This window comes from Sinocyclocheilus rhinocerous, unplaced genomic scaffold, assembly GCF_001515625.1.
Source record: "Sinocyclocheilus rhinocerous isolate Xijiao unplaced genomic scaffold, SAMN03320098_v1.1 scaffold2788, whole genome shotgun sequence".
NCBI classification, from domain to species: domain Eukaryota; kingdom Metazoa; phylum Chordata; class Actinopteri; order Cypriniformes; family Cyprinidae; genus Sinocyclocheilus; species Sinocyclocheilus rhinocerous.
In genome coordinates this window covers 342,158-366,612 of record NW_015641436.1, presented here as the reverse complement: position 1 = coordinate 366,612, position 24,455 = coordinate 342,158, and the positions used below count along the sequence as shown (strand labels likewise).

The window sequence follows — 24,455 nt, the reverse complement described above, 5'->3', positions numbered from 1 at the left end:
TTCTGGCTGGACTTCCATCAAGCACAATCAAACCTCTACAAATGATTCAGAATGCAGCGGCACGACTGGTCTTCAACGAGCCAAAAGAGCCCATGTCACACCTCTCTTTATCTCCTTGCACTGGCTACCGGTTGCAGCTCGCATCAAGTTCAAGAAATTGATGCTTTCATAAAGAACAGCCACAGGCTCAGCACCCGCCTACTTCACTCACTATTACGAATCTACATCCCCTCCAGAAGTCTGAAATCTATAAGTGAGCGATGCCTCGTGGTACCATCATTGAGAGGCACAAAATCACTTTCCAGAACTTTTTCGTTCACCGTTCCTGGCTGGTGGAATGAACTTCCCACTCCTACCCGGAATGCTGAATGCCTGACAATTTTCAAGCGACATCTGAAAACTCATCTCTTTCGTCACCATTTGACTTCATCTTTAAAAAAAATAAAATAGAAAAAAAACTTTGCTTTCTCTCTCCTTAATCTCTCCCTGTCTAGCTTGTACTAATCTGAACAATGCCTGAAACTTTGTATTGCAAGCACTGCATCACTGATGAATCGCTTATTGTATTCCTCAATTGTAAGTCGCATTGGATAAAAGCGTATGCTAAAAGAATAAATTTAAATCTATATATACATAGATTTATATATATATATAATATGGTATATATTTATATATATAAAGATATAAAAGGTTAAAACTAAAAATAATTCTATAAAATAACATGCACTGATGCATCGATCACAATAAAACCAGGAACATGTATAAGAACGAGAACAGTGATTTGCACATGTCTATGTTGAGAACTGCATCGACAATGTGATTTGAACTTGTGTTTGTTCTTTCAATTGTCTGCTCAAATCAGAGACGATAGAGATGCCAATCACAAGAGTTGTTCTGACACTCCTCAGCCCTCCCAGGGTAACAGAGAGCAGGAGAGAGAGAGAGAGAGAGAGAGAGAGAGAGAGAGAATATAAATGGAAATTGAGTAACAAAACAACAAAAGGATCATGCTGTACTTCACTGATTGGAGTCAGTGAGACTGTAATAGCTGCTAACGTGAGAAAAATAATAGGTTTCAGAAATAAGCATGCATCAGTAATAAAATGGACATTACTGCAAAAATAAAACCCTAGAGGGGCTGCGACGTGTCACAAAGCACATACATTATTCTTTACATACATATGCTACTATTCAAAGAAATAGGGTTGGTAAGATGTTTTAATTTTTGGAAAGAAGTCTCTTATGCTATCCAAGCCTGCATTTATGCGATCAAAAATTCAGTAAAAACAGTAATAATGTGAAATATTATTGCAATTTAAAATATCTGTTTTCTGTTATAATATATTTTAAAATGGAATTTATTTATGTGATGCAAAGCTGAATTTTCAGCATCATTACACCAGTCTTCAGTGTCACATGATCCTATGATTTTTCCATGATCCGATTTTTATAGAAATGTTTACATTATAAATGTCTTTACTGTCACTTTTGATTAATTTAATGCATCCTTGCTGAATGAAAGTATTAATTTTAAAAAAATAAAGAAAATCGCACTTTTAAATGATAGTGAAAAGACTTTGTGAAAGACTTCGTCCTATTATATATAGATACATGTCGGTCAATTCCACCAAACATTACAAATGGTTAAGGCTAGAAGGGATAAAACTAATTTCTTGTTAGCTTCTGCCACAACCATTATAAACACTGACACAGCAACATTCATGTAGCCAATAGCGTGAAGTTGGGACGGGACTATGGGCCCTATCATACACGCGGTGCAATGCAGCGCCAGGCACGACGCAAGTGTTAACTAGGGTCCGAAATTTTTATTTTTTAGTAGGTGTGTGTTTTTTCTGAATTTTTCAGAGGTGCGTAACCTCTAATCCATTTAAAAGTTTGGGGTCAGTATTATTTTTTTAAGAAAGTAATTAATACTTTTATTCCACAAGGATGTGCCATATATACAGTATATGTATATGAAAGATTAATATATATATCAAATGATTAATCGCGATTAATCGCATCCAAAATAAGATGATGAATGGAGTCAGGAGGAATGTCAAATATAAATACTGTCACAGATCCGTTGAGTCATTGAGGCACACAAGCAGCGTGTGTTTTGTTCTTCTCACAGGAAACCACATTTAAAGGCTGTTAGATCAGTGGCGTTGATGGACTCACTGTGGAGAGTGTGCAGTGATCCGTGTCGTCACTGGAGAACAGCGTAGCATCTTTGACAAACACAGCCACCGATTTCAGGATAAAGGTGAAAAACAGCTGCATGTGGATGTAGTTTCGAGCGCAGTGTAATCGCCTATAGAATACAAACAACAGTTGAGCCTTTGTCCAGTGTTGCAGTAACTACTTTAAAAATAGTTTCCAAGCTACAAGCTTATTTAAAGAGGTAAAGATGACAAGTTTGTGTAAAAAGGTAGCTAGACATGCTAAAGGGTACTCACATAAATCTAACTACATTAAAGCAATTATTTATAATAACATATATATCAGTGATGTGTGTTGGATTTGGGGGTTGGTTTTTTATAGTCCATCAGTAAGCAGAGATGCAAACAGGTAAAGGGGAAAAAAGGCGAGAACCGGGGGCATGCTCCACATGGATTTTTTTTTAAAGATATTTGTTTTACATGCTCAATTGTAGTTACTTTAAGGTATTTTTAAAAATATTGTTTTATTGCCTTATATGTCCAAAACTAATTTTTCACACAAAAAAATAACATCTTGTTCAAAATCCCATGTTATGTCGGCACCGACATAACATGGATAAAATATATACTTGGATAAAATAGCCTAGTGGGCAGTGCGCCGACATATAGTGCCGTTGCGTTCCGGGCGTCCCGAGTTCGAGTCCCGGCTTGTGGACCTTTCCCGATCCCGCCCCCCTCTCGCTCTCCTACTTCGCTTTCTGTCACTGATATACTGTCCTATCAAAATAAAAATGCCAAAAAATTAATCTTTAAAAAAAAAAAAATCCATGACCTATTTTGATCTAAAAAAAGTGAGTTGTCACCTAAAGGTGAGGAGTTTGCATCTATGGTAAGAAAGCATTGTAAAGCGCAGTACCTGAAGAGCAGCAGTATTACCACGGCAACAGAGAGCGACAGCAGTGACGCTCCGTAACCAACAGTGTAGATCAGTTTCACAGTGGCAAAATATGACTCCTAAGGGATAAACGTGCAGAAATCAATTACATTGTTCAGTTCAGAGAGTCTGTTTAAATACAATAAACATAAAGAGGTAAATCAATCAATCTGCACATCATTCAGCCAATAAATCCAACACTTGATGAAATGATGAATGAATGAAAAATAATTTGATTTCATTTAATTACCAGTTATGACAGACAGACATAACTGTGAAAGCCTAAAGCCTCAAAATAAGCATACTAAAATATTATTATTTATTTTTTTTGTTTAAAAAAAAAAAAAAAATTAAATTGAGTCTTTTAAATATTTTAGTCATTTCAATTACTTTATAATGAATGCATTAATTTATTTGTAAATTAACTAAATTTATTTATTTATTTATTTCATAATTAAATTGAAAACTTTTTGAACTATAAGCCGACTACAATAATGGAGACAGACATGATTGTGAAAGCCTAAACCCTGTTTATTCTGAAAAATAATTTTTCATCTTTAGTAAAGAAAGAAAGAAAGAAAGAAAGATTACATACATATAAATATTAAATATAATAAAATATAAAAAATAATTTAAGAAATGTTACTTGATTTCAATCTAGTCAATAAAATGATTTTGTAAATTTAATTACTTCTTAATGTATTAATTTATTTATACTGTACATTAACACAATTTATTTCATCATAAAATGAAACACTTTCAAAGCACTTTTAAAACTATAAGTACGTTTCCCAGTGAGAATTATGATATACTGTATGCATATGGCTAAAGATCTCAATTATGTTTCATTTAAGATTCAATTGTCTCAGATGTCTAAAATTGTCAACAAAAAAAGACAATTGTTGACATACAGTACGACTATAGAGCTATTGGTCTTGGAATAATTTGATGTGAAATGTTTGAGTTCATTTTGAGATTATTGACTGTCTTTACAAATCTAAGCACAGTTTGAGACGTCGTTGAGATCTCTTCTGAAACTAGAGGAGGCTCATGTGAGATTACGGTGTTTTTTACTCGGAAGAACAACCTGAGAAGCAGGGGATTTAAGCAAAAGCGTATGGATAAATAGGAAATGATTATCAAATATATGCGAGTATGAATTTCAGAATATGTCTGACCTCGGGGATTTCATCCTCAACAATGCAGGCCTCATGGTAAGGAGGGAACGGATGTGACCAGCCGCCAGCCGTGCTCTGGTTACAAAATGCCATGATTTGTTTCATTTAGATGTTCGTCACAATACCAGAGAAAGGAACATTTAATACTTCCATTACATCACAATTTTAATAACAATAATATTGTTAATTTGCTTGTTTGTGGGATTTTATCATAGACATTTTATCATAAATTAATTTCTCAAAGCTCAATGTCCTTTTTGTATGATGGTTCTGCAAGCTTTTTAAAAAAAGGTAAAAAAAAAAAAAAAAAAAAAAAAGGTTCTTCAAAATAAATGAATAAACACAAGTTGGCATTTCATGCGATTTGCACTGACTTTTTCTCTAGAGAATGAGATGCAATGCATAAAGTTAGCTTGTGCTAAAGCTGAATGTGAAATGAGGTCTGTATCCTTTTCTACACGAGACAGAGATACAATGATGGAGTGCTGCTTTAGTCGCCATCAGACGAAACTGCAGCAGCACAATTTCATTTGAGAGCTTTCAGATTTGAATGCAGCGTTTGGCCGGGCTCAGACCGGGTTTAGTTTGTTATACTGGCAGATCTGTGGAGACTCCAATGTTATTACACTGGCAAATATGAAAGCCTGCCTTCTTTGGCTCAAACTTACAAAGCCTTGAAATTGAGGCTGTGCATTTTACCATTTGAGGATTCCATTTATATGCTCAAGGTAGATGTGTCTATTGTTAAAGCTCACAGACTGAAACCAATTGGTTTGCTCGCAGAAGCTGTTAATGTGGAAATGCATGTATGGAGCAGGGTTGTGCAAACTCTCTTTCAATTCATTAGACAGAAACATTTCGATTTCTCGAATCCAAAGAGTCAACCAATAAATCTCCATGACATTCTGTTCCAGACATTTTGAGATCTATCAAAACAAAAATAAGCACATAATTTGCCCAATTATGTTTCTATTACGTGTATTTCATTAAGTGCTATTAGTGATGTCAAAACAATTAACACTGCCAATCGAAAATGTTTTAATTTTGCCAAAAAGCACCACAAAATGCCCACAACATTCTTTTTAATAGTTTTCAACTATTCCATTAAATTAAAGTTAGTTAATTAAGTAGCATTAAATATAGTTACCATCTCAAATGTTGCTTATTTAAAAAAAAAATCCAATATTTTTTTTTATAATTAAATTAACAATTAATTTAATAATTCAAAACATGCATGGATAATTTTTTTGATCATTTTAATTTATCAAATAATATTGCTATATGAATTGTTACATCTCAGATGTCGGTTATTATAATAATTCAATGTTTTAATTTAATGCTATAAAATAATGTACATGGATAAATCACATTAAAACATTTAATCAAATTGAATTGGTTAGTCATATAATACAATATTTTAATTAATAATTCAATATATTTATTTAACAAATATTGTTATATGAATTGTTATCTGAAATGTTGGTTATTAATATAATAATAACATGCATGGATGGATATTTAATAATAAAAAAAATAATAATAATGAATCAAATAATACTGATACATACATTTATTTGCATTTGGATTGTAACTAATACAGTCCAACGTTTTAATTTAATTCTTAATTAAATACATATAAAATATGATACACACACACACATATATATATATATGTATGTATATGTATGAATATATACAGACACAGAAAATGACGTATCAATAGTATTTGATAAATGAAAAAGTTTAATTTTATTTATTTGCCAAACAATGTTATATGAATTATTATATCTCAAATGTCAGTTATTAATCCTATTTATCTATGTATTTCAATTTAAATTAAGATTACAATTATGCATCCAGTTTGCCACCTTTACCTAATTCACATTCAGGTACTGAACTGTCATTTTTAACTTCAGTTTTGAATAATGCACAAGTTTGATGTGGATGGTGTGTATGTGTGTCACACCTGTGTTGTTCTTGAAGAGAGAGAAAACAGCAGGACAGTGCAAGTGGACCGTCTCACCCACTGCAGCTCTGGGCCAACACACTACAGCATCCCATACTGGCAGACAACCTTCTCACACACACACACACACACACACACAAAGAGAATGTTTTTACCCATGCACTCAAGCACCAAACATCAAGAAAACAATGTATCCGAAAGGCTTTCTGTGGCACATAACAGCTAGAGTTTGCTCTATCAATGTCCAGTTTGCCATGTTGGATCACCACAAGTACATCTGTGCATGTGAATCTCCTGCAAAGCTGCTGCCAAACACGACTTCACTTCTGGGATCCACTGGGAAACGCAAACGCAAGGCACTGCATTACGATGAGTGTGATCTCGTACTCAACTCTGTCTCTGAATGTCACCACTGACAGCTTATGGCAGTGTTAAATGAAAAGAAGACTTCTTTTCAAAAACATTTAAAAATCTTAATGACGCCAAACTTTTGAACGGTCATGTAATTTAGCCTTGGATAAAACTGAGAAATGTGCATATTGAGACCTTTTGATTGCAGAAATATAGTATCTCAAACACAGTTTGAGGAGAAAAATCTGAGAAGCAACAAAAGTCTCCATTAGCTCTCAATTGGAACTCAGAGCTGTTTAGCATGCATCTCACATGCTGTGGGTAAAAACCCCTTCAACATCTCATCAGGAGCGTCTGTTTATTTCTACCTGAAGAGCTGCTGAGGTTTCCAAGATCTGTGATCTCTCTGAGACACCGCTGTTCATCTCTTGCCAGCTGAAAGATATACTCACACTCAGGATGCAAACTAGACAACACCTGCAGAGAGAGAATATTAAAAGAGTGAGTGATGCATAAAAATGCAGGTCTACCTTATAAAACAACACTTAAAGATCCCTCTTCAGACACTCATGCTCTAAAAAAAACAATTTACAATCAAATGCGGACGCAATCCTGACACATTTTTTCTAGATGCAGAGAGAGCGTGTGCTTAGGTGCAAGGTAAAATAGATTGAAATTGTAATGGTAATAACAGCACAGAAAAACATTACTTCTGATTGCATTAGCACAAAGGTGACATTTTTTCTTTTCAATGGATAGCTGTTGCGCCATATTGAGGTTATTGAAAAGAAATCAGATATGCAATTTAAATAACACACCATGTTTCATTTCAAATCATTGTTTCTTTTATTGTAGCTGTTAATGAAGTAGTCCTCGTCAAAAACCATTTCAACATACGGTATGCACAAACATATGCATATATGCATGCATTAACTATGAACATGTGATCACAGCGCTGATTCAGAGTGATTGTCTCTGTGTGAACACTTCAGTGTGAATCTATGCAGTTTAAGAGTTAAAACCTTATTATGAGCTCTAGCAGCTTTTGAAAGCAATTACAACCAAAGACTCATGAGTTGTTCTCAGGAAATTTGTAGTATTTGTATTATTGTTCAAAACGGTTCAAGAAACCAGTATTGCAGCAGCTCAGGCTCAAAGTAACAGGTCCAGATATTACAGAAGCAGCACAGGGAGATCTCTATTTAACAAATATAAGTTTTCAATGGCCCTTTCATAAACTATTAAACCCCCAATGAGAACTGATTTCACACAATATTTACTCAAAATTCACATGTATTAATCCTTTTATATCCATATTTATACATAGCCATTTTTTTAAAGAAGTCTTATGGCCACCAAAGCTACATTTATTTGATTAAAAAAACACCTCAATATTGTGAAATATTATTGCAATTTAAAATAAGTGTTTTCTATTATAATACATTTTAAAATTAAATTTTTTCATCTGATCAAACAGAATTTTCAGCATCATTACTCCAGTCTTCAGTGTAACATGATCCTTTAGAAATCATTCTAATATGCTGATTTGCTACATATCATAGTTGTTGCTACATATTTTTGTGGAAACCATGATATATATTTTTTTCAGGATTCTTTGATGAATAGAAAGTTCAAAAGAACAGCATTTATTTGAAACTAAAATCTTTTGTAATATTATAAATGTCTTTGCTGTCGCTTTTGATCAATTTCATGAATTCTTGTTAAATAAAAGTATGAATTCTTTCAAAATTCTGTATTAAATCTTTCAAAAACAGACCCCAAACTTAAACAGCAGTGTATTCACATCAATAGTAAGTCAATGACGCACACACACAGCACACAAATGGCACCATTTCCTGAGAATTACTCCCATATAACATTTACTTTGATATAAGTTTTTGCCAATAACATTCTGAAAAGTTCAACAAATATTATTTTACACAAGACAAGGTAAGAGTTCAACACTATGCTCTTCACAGGCCGCTCGATAAGGCTGGTTGTACGTGCTTATAGTCTGTCTTTAGAGGTAAATCATCTCCAAAGCGGTCGCGTCTCTCTGCTACAGGGGGAGCTTTCATTGAATGAAAAATACAGGTCAGCGGCTGGGTATTGTTCATTAAAAGATGTCTTCAAAAACACTGAGCCGTTCAAGACCGTAAACAAGTCTACAGAGAAAGCAGACGGTGTGTGTGTTCCTATCTGGGTGAGGTTCTTTAGTCTCATACAGCAGCTCTATCTCATTCTAACCATCTCATATGCGCTGGTTTTTCTCGACATTTATCTCTCTAGATCTGCTTCTTTTTAATCCTCAATCCTTAGAGACGCAGGAAGACAGATATTATCACTTGCCATTCTCAGTGTCTTAAGGAAAAAATAAAGCACAGTTGGAAAACAGAAGTGGAGAGAAGAAGAGAAAGTGGATTGTTTTTAGAAAAATTCTGTTCCTGCACATTACAACCAGGGTTATTATAGAAAACTAAAACATTTTGATCTGACATAGCTGGAAAAAAAAAAGTAAATATAAATATTAGAGAAATAAATATATATATATATATAAAGAGAGAGAGAGAGAGAGAGAGAGAGAGAAAGAGAGAGCGAGAGAGAGAGAGAGAGAGAGAGAGAAGAAATATTTTAGACTTAAACTAAATAAAAATTTTAAAAAGTCGCCTTGGTGCCTTGGCAACTAACTGAAATATGTTTAAGCTGAAGCACCAAAATTACTAAGTGAAATAAATAAAAATTGAATTGAAAACTGAAATGAAAACTTAAAGTGCAATAAAAATACATGAACCCTATAGTAATATAAAAAAGAAACAAAAAAAACTAATAAAAATGACAAAAATACATACAGAATTTAATTAGAAATTAATATTGTTATTCAGAAGGAGACATAAAATTGTTTAGAAGTCACAATAAAGACAATTTAATGTTATAAAAAATTCTATTTCAAATAAATGCTGTTCAAAAATCTGAAATGATGGTTTCCACAAAAATATTAAGCAGCACAACTGTTTTCATCATTGATAATAATCAGAAATGTTTCTTAAGCAGCAAATCAGCATGTGAGTAATGATGCTGAAAATTCAGTTTTGCTTCCCAGGAATAAATTACATTTTACAATATATTCACATAGAAAACAGTTAATTAGAATTTTAATAATATTTCACAATTTAACTGTTTTTACTGTATTTGGGATTTAAAAAATTGGTGAGCATAAGAGATTTCTTTCAAAAACATTTTAAAAAATCTTTATCTTGACTGGTAGTATACGTAAATAAAAAGATTGAGAGAGAACAAGAGAGGCAGAGAAATTGCGAGCTGATGGAAATGATTATAAAAATGAAGCAACCGAAGGAAGAGTCTCCTTGAGAGGTCTTCCAGAGATGACAGCTTTGGAGAGCCGTCGAAAGAGTGTCTTTCCACCAGGAGTTCATTCTATCCCGCTTTGAACCAAAGCACCAGCACTTACGATCAAAAACCCCCATCCTGGAACATTCTTTGCAAGGCTGCCCTAAGAACTACAGCGGCCTAATAAATCTAACTCTTCCATTCATCTCACATGATGAAAAATTATGGAGAGCCCTTCAAAACGATTCAAACCGGAGAGAAATTAAATGAAACTCAATCTCCGAGCTCTGGACATTTGTCCTCTGAGGAGCCCAGCCAACCCGTATTAGCTACCACTTCAAGAAGCTAAACAATAGCACTGGTGAAAATCCTGCATCATCTAGTTAACGATTATTTGTCTCATCATTGTAGCATGCATACAGAATTATCAGTATAAAACAATGCTGTCTAAATTTAGCGCGTTAACGCAGGTGATTAATTTTTCCAGTTTAACGGCGTTAAAAATATTTAACGCAATTAACGCCGGGGCGGAGGTTGGCCACCCCACTCGCAGCTGCTGATTCTGTCTCTTTTTTCTTGAAAAGAATTGCGTTTATTTAAATGCAGAACATCATTTCCACCACATCAAAAGAGGGACTTTTCAGACGCGCACTTCAACTTCACCTCAGTGCCAGGTGCTAGTCAAACGATCGCGGAAACAGAAAAGGTGACATATGTCAGTAAAAACTAATCTTCCTGTCAGCCGTTACTATGCTCATAGCGTGTGCTCTTCAATTGCACTCACAAATATGCCATCGCGCGCTGTAGCCTGTATCATTTCATATTAAAGCGCGAATGAAATGAAAAGCATGCATGTCAGATCCGCGTCATGTTCAGTTGCAGCAGCTCTTAGAGTAATAGCAGCCAAATAACGTAATATCCAGCTGCAGTGGTGTCTGTTAATCAAAGAACAAAAGAAAAAAAGAGGAAATCAATAACTTTTGTAGCTTTAAGGATTCATCTATATTTCATTTTAGAATTTAGTGTTTGATAGCTTTATTCAATTGCTGTAGATTTCCTACTTGCTGAAGGGCACAGGTAAATATGACATTTATTATAATGGGTTTGTGTGAAGATTGTTTTAAGTTCACTTAAATTAGAAGTTATTTTATTTGTATAAATCTAATAAATGTTAAAATTGATAGCTCTCAATTATACTGTTGAATGGCTATAGTCAAGGGTTAAATATAAGAGGGAAAAAAATTCTAATTTCATAGAGACATCAATAAAATTGGTATCAGTGATACTTGCATTGTCATAAAAAAAGATGCCATTAAACAAATATTAAAAACATACTGTCCTTATGTTGTTTCTACATTAAGCTGAAGATTGAATGTGAAATTCTTGCAACATAAAACTATTAACACAACATTATCCACCTTATTTTTCCTGTAAAAGTGGGCGCGGCCATTTGAAATTTTATGGGACTGGTTTCCGGCGTCATTCGCGTCCAGCTATGTTTAGCTGAACAAAACGGCTCGTTTTGCTGCTTGATATTGCTAAATGGTGTGTCTTACCTTTTTTTAATGTATTATCTTAATTATGAACACAGTGGTTTGTAGTGCAAATGGTTTTACCGTCTACTGCACTTTGTTATTCTTCTCGTTATTTCCCTACTGCGAATAATGAACTGTAAGTCTCGCACATTCACAGAAAACAGCTTACTTCAGCATTAAAAAATAAGGTGGATAAATCAAACCTAGGGACAATATTGTCTATTTTTGTAGGCAAACTCAAAAGTTTGCAGAATAGTTTGTAAGAGCGTGATTATAAACACAATGAGGCTGTGAAAGTGACTAATGAGTAGATGAGTTTATCTGCTCAGTATGAACAAGTTTAACAAACTCTGTAGTCCCATTTAGCCACTTGTTAGCAATAGCAACCGTATTTTTCAAAACAAGTAAAAGCATTAAAGGGGTCATATGATGCGATTTCATTTTTTCCTTTCTCTTTAGAGTGTTACAAGCTCTTGGTGCATAAAGAAGATCTGTAAAGTTGCAAAATTTATGTCCCCACTGGATGCAACAAATGCCTTGTTTGTAATGGGTTTTAATGTTTATGTCTTGTCGCTCCGGCCGGACACGGCATCATCACAGTATGGTGAGGGGCGTAACATTTCCGTCACACGCTTGAGGAATTTGGCCAATCACAACGCACTGGATAGCTGGCTAATCAGAGCACACCTCGCTTTTCAGACCGATTAGTTTTGTAAAAATCGACGCGTTTCAAAAAGGCGGGGCATAGAGGAGAAACAATAATGTACAGTAGGTGGAAAATAATGTGTTTTTTAAACTTTAAACCGCATAAACACATTTCATTACACCAAATACACAAAATAATGTTCTTTTTAGCAGCATCATATGACCCCTTTAAAAAAATCACAAGGGGGTGTACTGATGTATTTTATGTCATGGAATAAAACATGAAAATATCTTAAGCTTGTGTTAACCAGAGACCTTATATCAGACATTTAATCAAAAACCCATTTAAAAAAAACCACTGACTTCAGGACGATACAACCAGAAGTGCTTAAATGCTCGTCTCCTGGTTTTGACCTACAAAAATGTGCCTTTATATGGTGGTTTTCGCCTGTGAGGATTTCTGAAGAACACTGCTGTCGCATTCTCTTGGCATCCGTTATCCAAAACCCAAATGAAAATATGCCACACATCCATGCCATTATCATCATCAGCAGCAGCATGTTTCTGAACTGGCAGTGTATCCTAGACAGCTGAATCGTTCTATTGCTCTACGTCTTGAAGAAACACTAGTTGAAAAATTGATGAAACGTAGAAACACTCACTGTTTTGCTGCATGAGTCAGTGCGTGTGTGTAACAAACTTCTCAGGTCAGGTGTGTAACCTCACCAGATATTTTCCTGCATTCTCTGCTAGTAGAAAGGAAAGGTGAAAATGAAGCAGAAACACAATGTACTGTTAGTGCTTATGAAAGCAGGTCAAGCTCAACTCACTATCCCCCCAACATCACCTCTTTAGTTTCACTGAGCTGCCCAAACTCTGCTCTGATAGCAGTAATCCAGACAGCGCTCTGGAACCATTATACGCTTTATACTATTTTTAGAAAGCAAGACTAGAAACATCCCAAAACGCCTTGGACTTGAATTGAGTTTGTGAGACAAGCCTCCCCTGAGTGTTTTTATATGAGTGTTACTTCAAGCTGTTTCTTCAAGGTTATGTTATCTGTGGGGAAACAGCAGAATTAGGTTACTGTTTGGGTGAAGCTCATGAATGCTGTCTGGGTCATATTTCACCCCAAAATCCAAAGGAAAAACAATAAATCACATTTTACGTTAAGAACAAGAAGCCTATTTTTTCAGCACCTAGATTCTGTGAGATTTTGAGCACTTCGATTTTTTAGATTTTAATTTACTTATTTTTATTTTTAAAAAGTGTATAAGTATATACCCCAATATCAAAAGGAAAAACGGTAAATTACATTTTAGGTTAGGAACATGAAACCTATTTTTGTGCATTGTGACATTGTTAATAAATAAAATTTGTATATTATTTATTGACTAGTATAACATATTCAATTTGAATATATATTTTTCAGCACATATATTTTGTGCATTGTGACATCATTTTCATTTGGGATAATATTTGCATTAATTATCCAATAATATAAATATTATTGTGTTATGTTTTTGGTTTGTTGTACAATTTGTTCAGCTCATGTTTCCTGTGTCCAGACAGGCTGATTTTTAATGTTGTATTATGATTATCACAATGCATTAGTTCTCTCCTTTTTTTTTAAAATTAAAGTATTGAGAATTTGGAAGGAAAATGTGCTTAATTGTCATGTTAATAAAGTCATAATGCACAATCTTCCTAAAAACAGGCTTCATAATCTGTATGCAAAATACACGTTCTTATTTTTCAAGTGAAATATGACTGTGACATTTCTTTTTAAGAGTCATTTGTGTAGTATCATGCTGTTTAAACTAATGGAATCCTTTGACCGGATATATGCATGATCATGAAAGTAATCAAACCTCTGTCTGAGGTGTTGCTCATAATAACTGACTGTGTTAGCAGTGATTGAATCAGTACTGACTCTGGGTCTGTAAAGTATTTGTAATATATTAGTCAGAGTTGATTTGTAAGTAAGCAGCATATTTAAGTTCTCTCTCCATTCATAAAGTCTCATGCCCTCTTCATTACACAAAAGAAATATTTACGCCTACCCCCATGTTCCACGCTCATTTACATCTAATACTGGCGGTTGCTAAACTTGACCCGGACGCTCCACCGTGTTCAGAGCCACAATCGGTTTGATTAGTGTAAAAAGGATAGAAGAGAGCCTGTGCTTTTGTCACTAATGCTTTTGATTCTCTGGACATTAAATAAAAAGAGAGCCCATTAATGCATTCATGCTGTTACTATGACATCACTCACATTTGAATTCCGTGGATTTCAGAGTTGCACCCTGTGGATATTTTACCCAACATGCTCTTCTGTCTGTGGTTTAATTTCTCTCTTCCTGCTATTAAAGAATGCATTTCATCACAACAATTAAATACTATTATGGGCTTTTACTTTATGGTTTTGATCCCTTCTCAGTATTCAGCCATAATAGCACAATGATTTCACCTAATTATATACACTTAAAGAAGTCTCTTCTTCTCACCAAGGCTGCATTTCTTTGATCAAAAATACAGTAATATTGTGAAATATTATTACAATTCAGACTAACTGTATTCTATTTCAATATATTTTAAAATGTAATTCACTTCTGTGATCAAAGCTGAATTTTCAGCATCATTACTCCAGTCTTCAATGTCATATGATCCTTCGGAAATCATTCTAATATGCTCATTTGCTGCTCAAGAAATGTTTCATATTATTAATGTTGAAAACAATTTTGAGAAAAGCATCAGTTTAAGGTTTAAAGCATCATCCTTGCAGAATAAGATAGTTATTTTGGTATCAGTGAGACACGATTATTGGTTTTATTAATATTTGTACGTTTTATTTTAATATTCTGAATTTTCATTTTCATTTTAATGAAAGTTTTAGTAATTTTGTTGTGCGTTTTTGTCATTTTAGTAGCTTATATATAACTATATCCATAGTTTTTATTTTTTTGTCAGTTTTAGTTTTAGTTTTTTAGTTATTTTAGTAAATCAAGTTCAATCATGACAACTCTCGGAACATTTTAGCATGGTGATGGATATGACAATGTTAATGTATTTGGTCTTGGCGGAACAAATCTGCTACGCTGCTGCTGAATTGCTGCTGCTGTTGGTTATTGCTGTAATTGTAGATTATTGCTGCTGCTGCAAGCAAGTACAGGAACTTGCTACTGCCAATGCATATGGCGATACGGTGCCATGAGTGAGTATTTAAGACATACTGCTGCGGCACAAATAGCATATAAAATAACCCATAGCAGATCTATACAGGTGGAGCTGGGGAAGGTGGAGGGTTTCAGAGAAACTCTGAAAGCGCGCTGCAGGAATCTCTAGTGAATGCTAGCCAGCCATATAAATGCAAGGCAGTATGCTCATTGGCTGCATATGCAGCATGAACCAATCAGCTGTCGCCTGCGCCATCTACAGTTTCATGACTGAACTATATATTTAAACTAAATTAAAATAAGAAAGGTTGATGCTGATGATGTCACACCAACCGAACCACTGATTCCATTGATGAATTCCAAAGGGCTGAAATGTTAATGTACTTCAGCATTCAAAGAAAATGAAAAAGAAAACGCATATTTGTACAGGCACTCAGAAAAAAACACCTGCACCATATCAAACCACCTGTCTTGCTTACAAAGAGCTCTATTATACTGTGCATCCTCCCTGGAGAACATTAATCTCCATTCTACAGGACAGCACACAGATCCATTAACTGCCCCGTTTCCAAGAACGGTCCCCCAGTTCAGTTCGCAGATGGCGCTTGTGCCTCCACATTTACTACATATGGAGGTTTTGCGGTGCAGTTGCCAGGGAAATGGGCGCACAAGTGCACAACCAAATGCACCAGAGGAAAGTTGAGTGCTTGCTTATTTTTGACAGCGAGAAAGCCTGAGATCATTTCAAAGCCTTCTCCTAGTGACGAAATTCACATACACCTGCATTTACCAGCTGGTGCAGGAGACGTAATGGCTAATTCAAAAACTAAAAGTCATTGTGAAGCAAAGAAAAAGCCTAAATATCCAACACAGAGAGATGAGCTGACACCCTTTTTTGAGAGAAGATTGTCTTTTAAATTAGACATGTGTCCAAAAATATCTGAAGTCATTTTGACTTGCTCTCAAACCCACATTGACAAATGAGAATTTAACACTCCACAAAAGAGTGTTTTTTTTCTTTTCTTAGAAACTGCAAATGGCATTCTCTAAGCTCAACCTCAGATAGCAACCTTGACATCAGAAGTGTTGCAATTTCTGTTTTCCATCAGTGCTGGGGTTTAGAGTGGCTAAACCACACGGATGCAGGTGATAGAGGAAGATCATTAGCTGCCCCAGGTGGGAAAAAAGGATACTTTTTCTGGCTATTACATTTAACAGTGATACTTTACGCAAGGTCATACAGAATGTAACAGTGACCGCCCGCTTTCTCAGCAGAAAGTATTTTTCCATTCATTTTCTTAAAAAAAGTCTTAATTAAAGCACTATAAGCCATGAACCAAACCAACAAACTTTGATTTGAAGCAAAAAAGTATTTGAAAATCAGACAAAAAGACAAGACAAGACAGTACAAGACCGTGTATGTAACAGCTTTAATGAGGGAAAGAAATACAATCCCATGAACTACCGCAAATAACAATTTAAATAACTATCCAAGATTAAATTATGTGGGCTGATGGCTTCACAAAAAAAAAAAAATCATATAGACCCTTTTCCTGAGTAAACGATAAGCGCCGCCATTACGAATTCTAACTTCCAATTGGATGCTCTTCTGTTCCGGAACCCATTCTGGAACCCATTCAAATAGTGCCCATCTGTTTTTAATGTAGCAATCGTCGGCAGCTTTGTGTCATCTACACACTCATTAAACTTTGAGGAGTGAGGCACTGACAAATGACGGTCATTGCGACATTGTAAAGTGATGGCACTATGGAGCCATGTGCTTTTTTAGAAACATTTTAATAGGTTTAACATTAGATTATCGGCTTGGAATATACGCTAATTTGACTAGAAAAACTGGAGACCGGAAATGCAAAGCATCCTTCTGGTTAAGAGTCAGGCATAACTTCCGCGTTCAGGAAAAATGTCTATACCATTGATTAATGACCTTGGAGCTCACAGATTTGTCTTTAAATGTTTATACCTGGAAGTTGTTGTTAAAAATCAATTTCCCTATGGAGAAAATGAATGCCATTTTTACTTCCAGAATCTTGCACTCTATAAACAAGTCTTGAACATGGGGGCAGTAGAATTTTTGGTAATATAATCAATTTGAACTGGACTATTAGTTTTTATTTTAGAAATATAATACACACGTTCATTCTTATTCGTATATGCCTAATATGTCGCAAAACGATTCCAGTCGCGTCACATTCAGTTATGAATTACATTAATTCAAAATGGCAATATTTGACAAAGTCAACACTGGATGTTGGTCGTTTAACGTTTGTATCACAAAACAGATGTCAAACACTAAATGTTTAACTGCTTACATCTTACCTCACTTTCTTTTACCGTTAAAAACTGAAGCGTCGCACTGAAATTCATTTTCCATTTCTGTGAACAGTAAAGCCCCGCCTTCTTTCATGTGATTGGTCAGCTCAATCATTGTGACATCGACAACTGCTATTTATGTAGCTCCGCCCCTTTTCAGCGCTGTGCTTGTTGTCTTCTGTCTGTATTTCCACAGCGTGAAGGTAAGGTTGTATGAATTTATGAATGAATCGCCCGTTTTAAAGTCTTACCATTTGTTATGACATCCGCTTCAAACATTACAATGCACATGATAACTTCCATTAACTCTACAACAGGTAAATCCACTTCACCAGCTAATTACTCTTAAACAGTTTACTCTTATAGCGCCAAAGCCACTAGAAGGCAAGCCTGCAACCTTTAGCCGAAAAAGCGTAATGGTTAAAGTGAGCGTTGGCAGGACATGGGAAAGGAGACCAGAGGCGGGGGTTTTTTTTATGGATGTCAATGGAGGAGAGGCTTCACTACGCTGAATAAACAGCTTTTTAGAGGAAAGGGCTTATCATTTAATGAATCGACAGCCTATATGCTAATCTTCAACATGTTTTACACTAAACAATACTTTTGGATTGAACTATTTTTCGAGTTTACCACAAAAAAAAAACACAGTTTTATAAGAGAAGTCACTAACCTTTTGCGACAGTTGGAATTCAGCTTATGGCACTTGTCATTCATTCCTAATATGGTATCCGTAAACGGCGACTGAGTGTCGCACAACTCTGACTGAAATTCAATGACGTCAAGGCTGTAATGTGATTGGTTATTAAAGATTAGTTCACCCAAAAATGAAAATTCTGTCATTAATTACTCACCCTCATGTCGTTCTAAACCCGTAAGACCGCCGTTCATCTTCGTAACACAAATTAAGATATCTTTGATTAATTCTGAGAGCTCTCTGACCCTCCCATAGACAGCAATGTAATTACCACGATCAAGGTCCAGAAACGTAGCAAGGAGATCGGTAAAATAATCCAAATAGAAAATAAAAATAATCCGTAGAAAACGTATCCGCGTGACGCAGCTGACACAGAATAGCATACGCTGTTTACGTTCAGTGGATACTCTCCAAAATGGTGCCAGGGTGACGCGGAGGAGACGAATTGTTAATTGAAGTCGTAATTTTTGTTTTCTTTGCGTACAAAAAGTATTCTCGTAGCTTTGTAAAATTACGGTTGAACCCCTGATGTCACATGGATTATTTTATCGATCTCCTTGCTACGTTTCTGAGCCTTGATCGTGGTATTTACATTGCTGTCTATGGGAGGGTCAGAGAGCTCTCAGAATTCATCAAAAATATCTTAATTTGTGTGTTCCGAAGATGAACGGCGATCTTACGGGTTTAGAACAACATGAGGGTGAGTAATTAATGACAGAATTTTCATTTTTGGGTGAACTATCCCTTTAAGGCACACGTGATCCAAGTTAGCCGTTATGCTTTCTCCAATAGTAATACCGACCCTCTCATCAAACTCTGATAGAGCTAACCCCAAAAACGGAAGTTCAAAGACAAAATTCTAAAGATGGCTGCGCACTTTCTCTAACGCATAAGGTCTATAAGTTATATTACCCAAATGTGCAGTAGGAGCGATCAGGGATGGTTGTAACACAGTGCAGTTGTAACACTTCCAATTTCTCAAATAAGGAATAAGTTACTAATCACCTAATTCACTTCACACATTCTCATTTTAGTCCTTATTCCAAATGTGAGGAAATAGAGCCCTGTGGTAGACACAGCAGATTTTGTAGGAGAAAAACTAATTTTGAGTTTAAAAAAAAAAAGCAACTTTTTTATATTTAATTGATTTTTGTGATGACAGTGCCTGCTTTGTAGTTAAACTCATCTAAGTTAAATTATATTTATTGTGTGTCTGTGTAGATATTTTTCATGCAAGCTGCTAATGCTTTGGCGGTTAGCTGTAAGGTGATCTAGTTTATGGCTACAAGACTCTAGGATAGTTGTAACAGCAAGATTCGGGGTTAGTTATAACATCAACAAAACATATGGGAACTTACTCCAAACAATTATTTTGTTTTATTTATAGGTTTTCTTTGAATTTCAGTATGCCTAGGTCTTGGAAGAGAAAGACCAGAAACCAATGGGTGCCTCTTACTATGTTGAAAATTGTGCTGAAAAGTCAGTGTTGAATAAAAAGCTTTCAAAATCCTTTTTTTTTTTTTTCATAATCCTTGTTGCATAATGTTACATCTCACCCCGGTGGATATCGTAATGTCACATCTCACCTCAGGGTATGTTACAACTAACCTGGATGGGGTGAATTGTAACATTTCACTCTTTGTGTTTGAAACCAAACTATGCATTTTCTGTTTGTGCTGCAAAGATAACAGCCATGCCATTTAATAGCATACACTTGTAACTAGTTTGAATCACATTTTGAACGCAATGGCTTAAAAGAACTCCAAGATACAGACAGAAATGTCAAACTTCCCTAGACCTATAAGACTAAAAAGAATACTGCACTGGAAATGATTTTCGACTACAATAGTAAGCAGCAGAAAGTACTATGCAGTACGGGACACTTGTATACTAATTTAACTAAATAGCCTTTCTAATTCACACAATAATGATTTTTTATTTTTTATTTTTTAAATCCGCTGAAAACCTCGCCCTCCAAAGATAAATCAGGCGACCTGCTGACGTAAAACTCCAGCACGTAAAATGATTGACAGGCAAAGAGTCTTTTTGATTGCCCAGGTATTCTCTTTTTCAATGTTTAGTGAAACAGGTGTGACAAAAAAACACTTACTCCACCTTTGAAGCAGCGCATCATCTAGTGAGCAAACGTGCACTATGATTGCGATCATATTCTCACAGAGAACAAAATAATATTTAGCAAAACAGTACAAAGTTAGTACAGGAGATAGGGAGAAAACCCAAATCTCAGTCTTCAATCTTAACGCGTTAAATAATATAATTAGCCTGCTAGACCACAAACAACCGATTAAAAGTCTGTCCTAGTTATGAAGATGCTTCTCACACAAATGTGCATTGTAAAAAGTGCATTCTATAACTGTAACTGCAACTGTAGGGTTGCGCGTACTCACAGTTGTAAAAGATGACAACCACAGGATCCCGCGAGCCCACGAGCGCATGTCTCCAGTCGTGTCCACAGCGCGCGCTGACAGCAGTAGTTGGATCAAATGCTTTATAGACTGACTCTGACCAATCAGAGGAGAGAGAGAGGAGAGAGAGCACATCATTCATAATCCTGCACAAGGCGCGTTAAAACCATTGCATCTCTGCTGCAGACAGGGAATTCTAACACTTTCCTCAAACCAGACAGACAAGAACCTGTTTTTGAATTGCTGCATTGATATTCCTCAAACACTCGGTTGGTTCTAAACATTTAGAGCTTGGTATTAAAATTCCTTAAAGTGTAGACTCAAAGTTCATGTGCAGATAATTTCATATTTAGGTGCGAAAATGGGCGTCCTTAATTTTTTATGTATATGTACTTTTTAAATGCACTTAAATGGTGGACTCAATCGTTTTTGGTAACTCAAAACATTTGCACAAAGAAATTAATAGCATTTTTGAAAAATATTGAACGATGTACACTTACATGAGATGCATTTACTCTCCCAGAAAATGCGGTTTTATTCTACATGGAGAAGGTCGCCCCCTCATGTTGACATCACATGACCAGCAATGTCACGCAAACCACCAAGTTACTAGCAGAAACATGATCTATAGAAGATCTAGTGAGCAACACACATCACATAACCTTCCCAATACAGATGAAACAGCCTCAATTAGGCCTAGTCATAAAAATATAAAAAAGTCTGTTTATCATGGTGTGCATGCATACAGACAAGTGATTGCTTATAAACAAGCAACTTTATACACTTAACATTATACAATACAACTTTATTACACTTGCAATTTGTAAACATTGCGCTGTGATTGCATAGATTCACAGATATTAAATTCAGTGACATTCATTAAGTATTCACAATTTCCTGAACAACCGCTTTTAAAAAGTACTTCAAAAGTATCAATTTATTTAAAATACCATTTTAAAACTCTTGTAAAAGAACAAGTCCTATTAGGAAAATATTTAAAATTGCACATAGTTCAAAAAGGAGCTTGAGATATAAATATATAAACAGATCTTCTTAAGAGCAGCAGTCTAGTTCAGCTTTGTCACCTGGAAAATTATGTGAACCGTACACCTGAATAAACATACGTGTCTTGCATATTTGCTTAAGTAGTTGCATAAAAAAAAACAAAGCGAGACACATTTAACAGCGCATTTAACAGCCTTAGTGTTCATGTTACTAATGTTTGATGATCTACCAGGATGAGGATTCACTGATGCATATACAGAAAGGAGGCATTAAAATTGAACGTGTCAAAAAATATTATGTATCTGAGCATCAGTAAACCAATTTTATCAGATCAAAATACTGACAGCCTTATATTCGCAAAAATATACTCTGTGCAAGAGCTAAATGACTATAAAGTATGTGCCATTTTATTCAATGTACTGTATGCAAAAATTACTGCATGGAGTAGACTAAATAAAATAAAAAAAGTGCCATTTATATATTTATAAAATACGCCAAAATACCAAAACCTCTGAGAATATAGCATTTTGTTCGACATCTGTAGTGGAAGTGTAGTGTGATATCTTTTAAAGGAATAGTTCACCCAAAATAAAAAATTTGCTAAAAATGTACTCACCTTTAGGCTACTCAAGTTGGATGTAGATGAGTTTGCTACTTCATCGGAACAGATTTGGAGAAATGTAGCATTATGTCACTTGCTCATCAATGGATCCTCTGCAGTGAATGGGTGCCGTCAGAATGAGAGTCCAAACAGCTGATAAAAACATCACAATAATCCACAAGTTATCCACACCACTCCAGTCCATCAAGTAACATCTTATCAGTTGAAAAGCTGCATGTTTGAAAGAAACAAATCCATCACTAATAGGTTTTAATTTCAAACTGTTGCTTCTGGACAAATTATGAGTCCATAATCCATAGTAAATTCCTGCAGTGAAAAAGTCCATCTCTTGTTGTCCTCTCACATCAAAATCCACCCACATATTTGATTAGAACTCTTTTGGACTAGTTTCGCTTGCAAATGGTGCTTGATCTGTGCATATTTCTCTCCTGATTCAGACAAGACAACTTTTTCACTGGAAAAAGCAATATTATTGATAGAGGACTCACATTTTAGCTGGAAGCAGTTTAAAGTTAAAAATGTCTTGATGGATCTTTTTTTTTTTTCAAACACGCAGCTTTTTATTTCACAAGAAGTTAACTGATGAAATGGTGTCTTGTGGATTATTGTGATGTTTTTATCAGCTGTTTGGACTCTCCTATTCACTGTTAAAGACCCACTGGTTAGCAATTGATGCAAAATTTCTCCAAATATGTTCTGCAGAAGAAACAAATGCATCTATGTCTTGGATGGCCTGAAGGTGAGTATACTTTCAGCATTTTGTTTTTCAATTTTGGGTAAATAATTTTTTAAAGCTTAATTTGCGATTGTCTCACTTTCTTTGCATATTTACCCATGTGAGCTTCAACTGTCCTTTATCACTGGTGCTTTAAATTCATCTGTAGTGTTTGTAAAATCATTTTAAAATACTGAATCCACAAGGAAAATAAAACACACACAAAAAAGATTCATCAATAGCAAATAATCCTCTTCCAATAAGTACTGTTGAAAGTGTTGTAGAAATCCCTTCATAACACTTAACTCAGGTCACCACAGATAACCTTAATGCTATCCGCAATAAAACATCTAATACTATACTAACCCATCAAATTCTAAAACAGAAACCCTTGGCACACAGGAACAGGTCTGAGATGAATAAGAATAAAAATAAAACACATCAATTTCCCTCGAGGACGCTATACACCACAAAGCCACATTTAAGGGAAGTCACTTCCATCATAGATGATGGGCTTCTCAATGGTCAGGTGGTAGTTGACCTTCTTGGAGAGAAATCTATAGAAAAGAAAACACAGGAGAAGCAGTGATTGTTGCATTCCATCTTTCCTATTAATAACTACACTGTAAAAAAAAAAAGATTTTTCGAAGTTATAAATAAAACAATGATTAGTGCAGTATGTTTGAAAAGAAAAGACTATTTCCGTTTTTCTACTTCAAAATTTCACGTGTTCAATGTCTTGCTTACTGTTTCTTTGTAACTGTGAATATTGTTTCTACACCATTTTTTTTCAATGTACTAAATAAAACGGTCATTATAATTTTAGTGCATAAGCAGCAACTAAAATAAATAGTACTGATATTGTTTGATGCTGCTAGGATAATGATATACATAAAAATGGTGTATCATGTAAAATGTCAAATCAATTTATTTATTTAAATTATACTTCTCAGTATTAAATTAAACCAGTCTATTTCTCTTAACTCATTTTTGGAACAGGCTTTGCTGAAAAGTAAAATCAAGATATCTGCAGGATTTATGCAGGTGAATTGAAGACCCTTTTAAGACCAAGCAAAGAACATTTAAAGGGATAGTTCACCCAAAAATGAAAATTTTATGTTTATCTACTTACCCCCAGGGCATCCAAGATGTAGGTGACTTTGTTTCTTCAGTAGAACACAAACAAAGATTTTTTTAACTCAAACCGTTGCAGTCTGTCAGTCATATAATGGAGGTGAATGGGAATCACGGCTTTGAGAGTCAAAAAAATAACATAAACAAAACCAAATTAAACCCTGCGGCTCGTGACGATACATTGATGTGTAAAGACACGAAACGATCGGTCTGTGCAAGAAACTGAACAGTATT

The 24,455-nt window shown here is 35.0% G+C and overlaps 2 protein-coding genes across 4 annotated transcripts in view; both read right to left on the bottom strand.

Moving 5' to 3' along the window:
- LOC107754888 (growth hormone-releasing hormone receptor-like) overlaps positions 1 to 22,379 on the bottom strand; it is a 32,561-nt gene extending 10,182 nt beyond the window's left edge. The window contains exons 1-9 of the mRNA XM_016571497.1: positions 21,246 to 22,379; positions 20,728 to 20,841; positions 6,960 to 7,068; positions 6,241 to 6,348; positions 4,649 to 4,728; positions 4,275 to 4,349; positions 3,079 to 3,176; positions 2,182 to 2,314; positions 321 to 372 (exon numbers count right to left, since the gene is read on the bottom strand). Coding sequence (XP_016426983.1) covers positions 321 to 372; positions 2,182 to 2,314; positions 3,079 to 3,176; positions 4,275 to 4,349; positions 4,649 to 4,728; positions 6,241 to 6,348; positions 6,960 to 7,068; positions 20,728 to 20,775 — 703 coding nt within the window. The 5' untranslated portion in view covers positions 20,776 to 20,841; positions 21,246 to 22,379. The remainder of the gene's footprint in view (positions 1 to 320; positions 373 to 2,181; positions 2,315 to 3,078; positions 3,177 to 4,274; positions 4,350 to 4,648; positions 4,729 to 6,240; positions 6,349 to 6,959; positions 7,069 to 20,727; positions 20,842 to 21,245) is intronic.
- Positions 22,380 to 23,111: 732 nt separating this feature from the next.
- Positions 23,112 to 24,455, bottom strand: part of LOC107754903 (FYVE and coiled-coil domain-containing protein 1-like) — a 28,541-nt gene continuing 27,197 nt past the window's right edge. For all 3 annotated transcript variants that reach the window (XM_016571531.1, XM_016571533.1, XM_016571532.1), the window contains one exon: positions 23,112 to 23,644. In XM_016571531.1, coding sequence (XP_016427017.1) covers positions 23,569 to 23,644 — 76 coding nt within the window. In that variant the 3' untranslated portion in view covers positions 23,112 to 23,568. The remainder of the gene's footprint in view (positions 23,645 to 24,455) is intronic.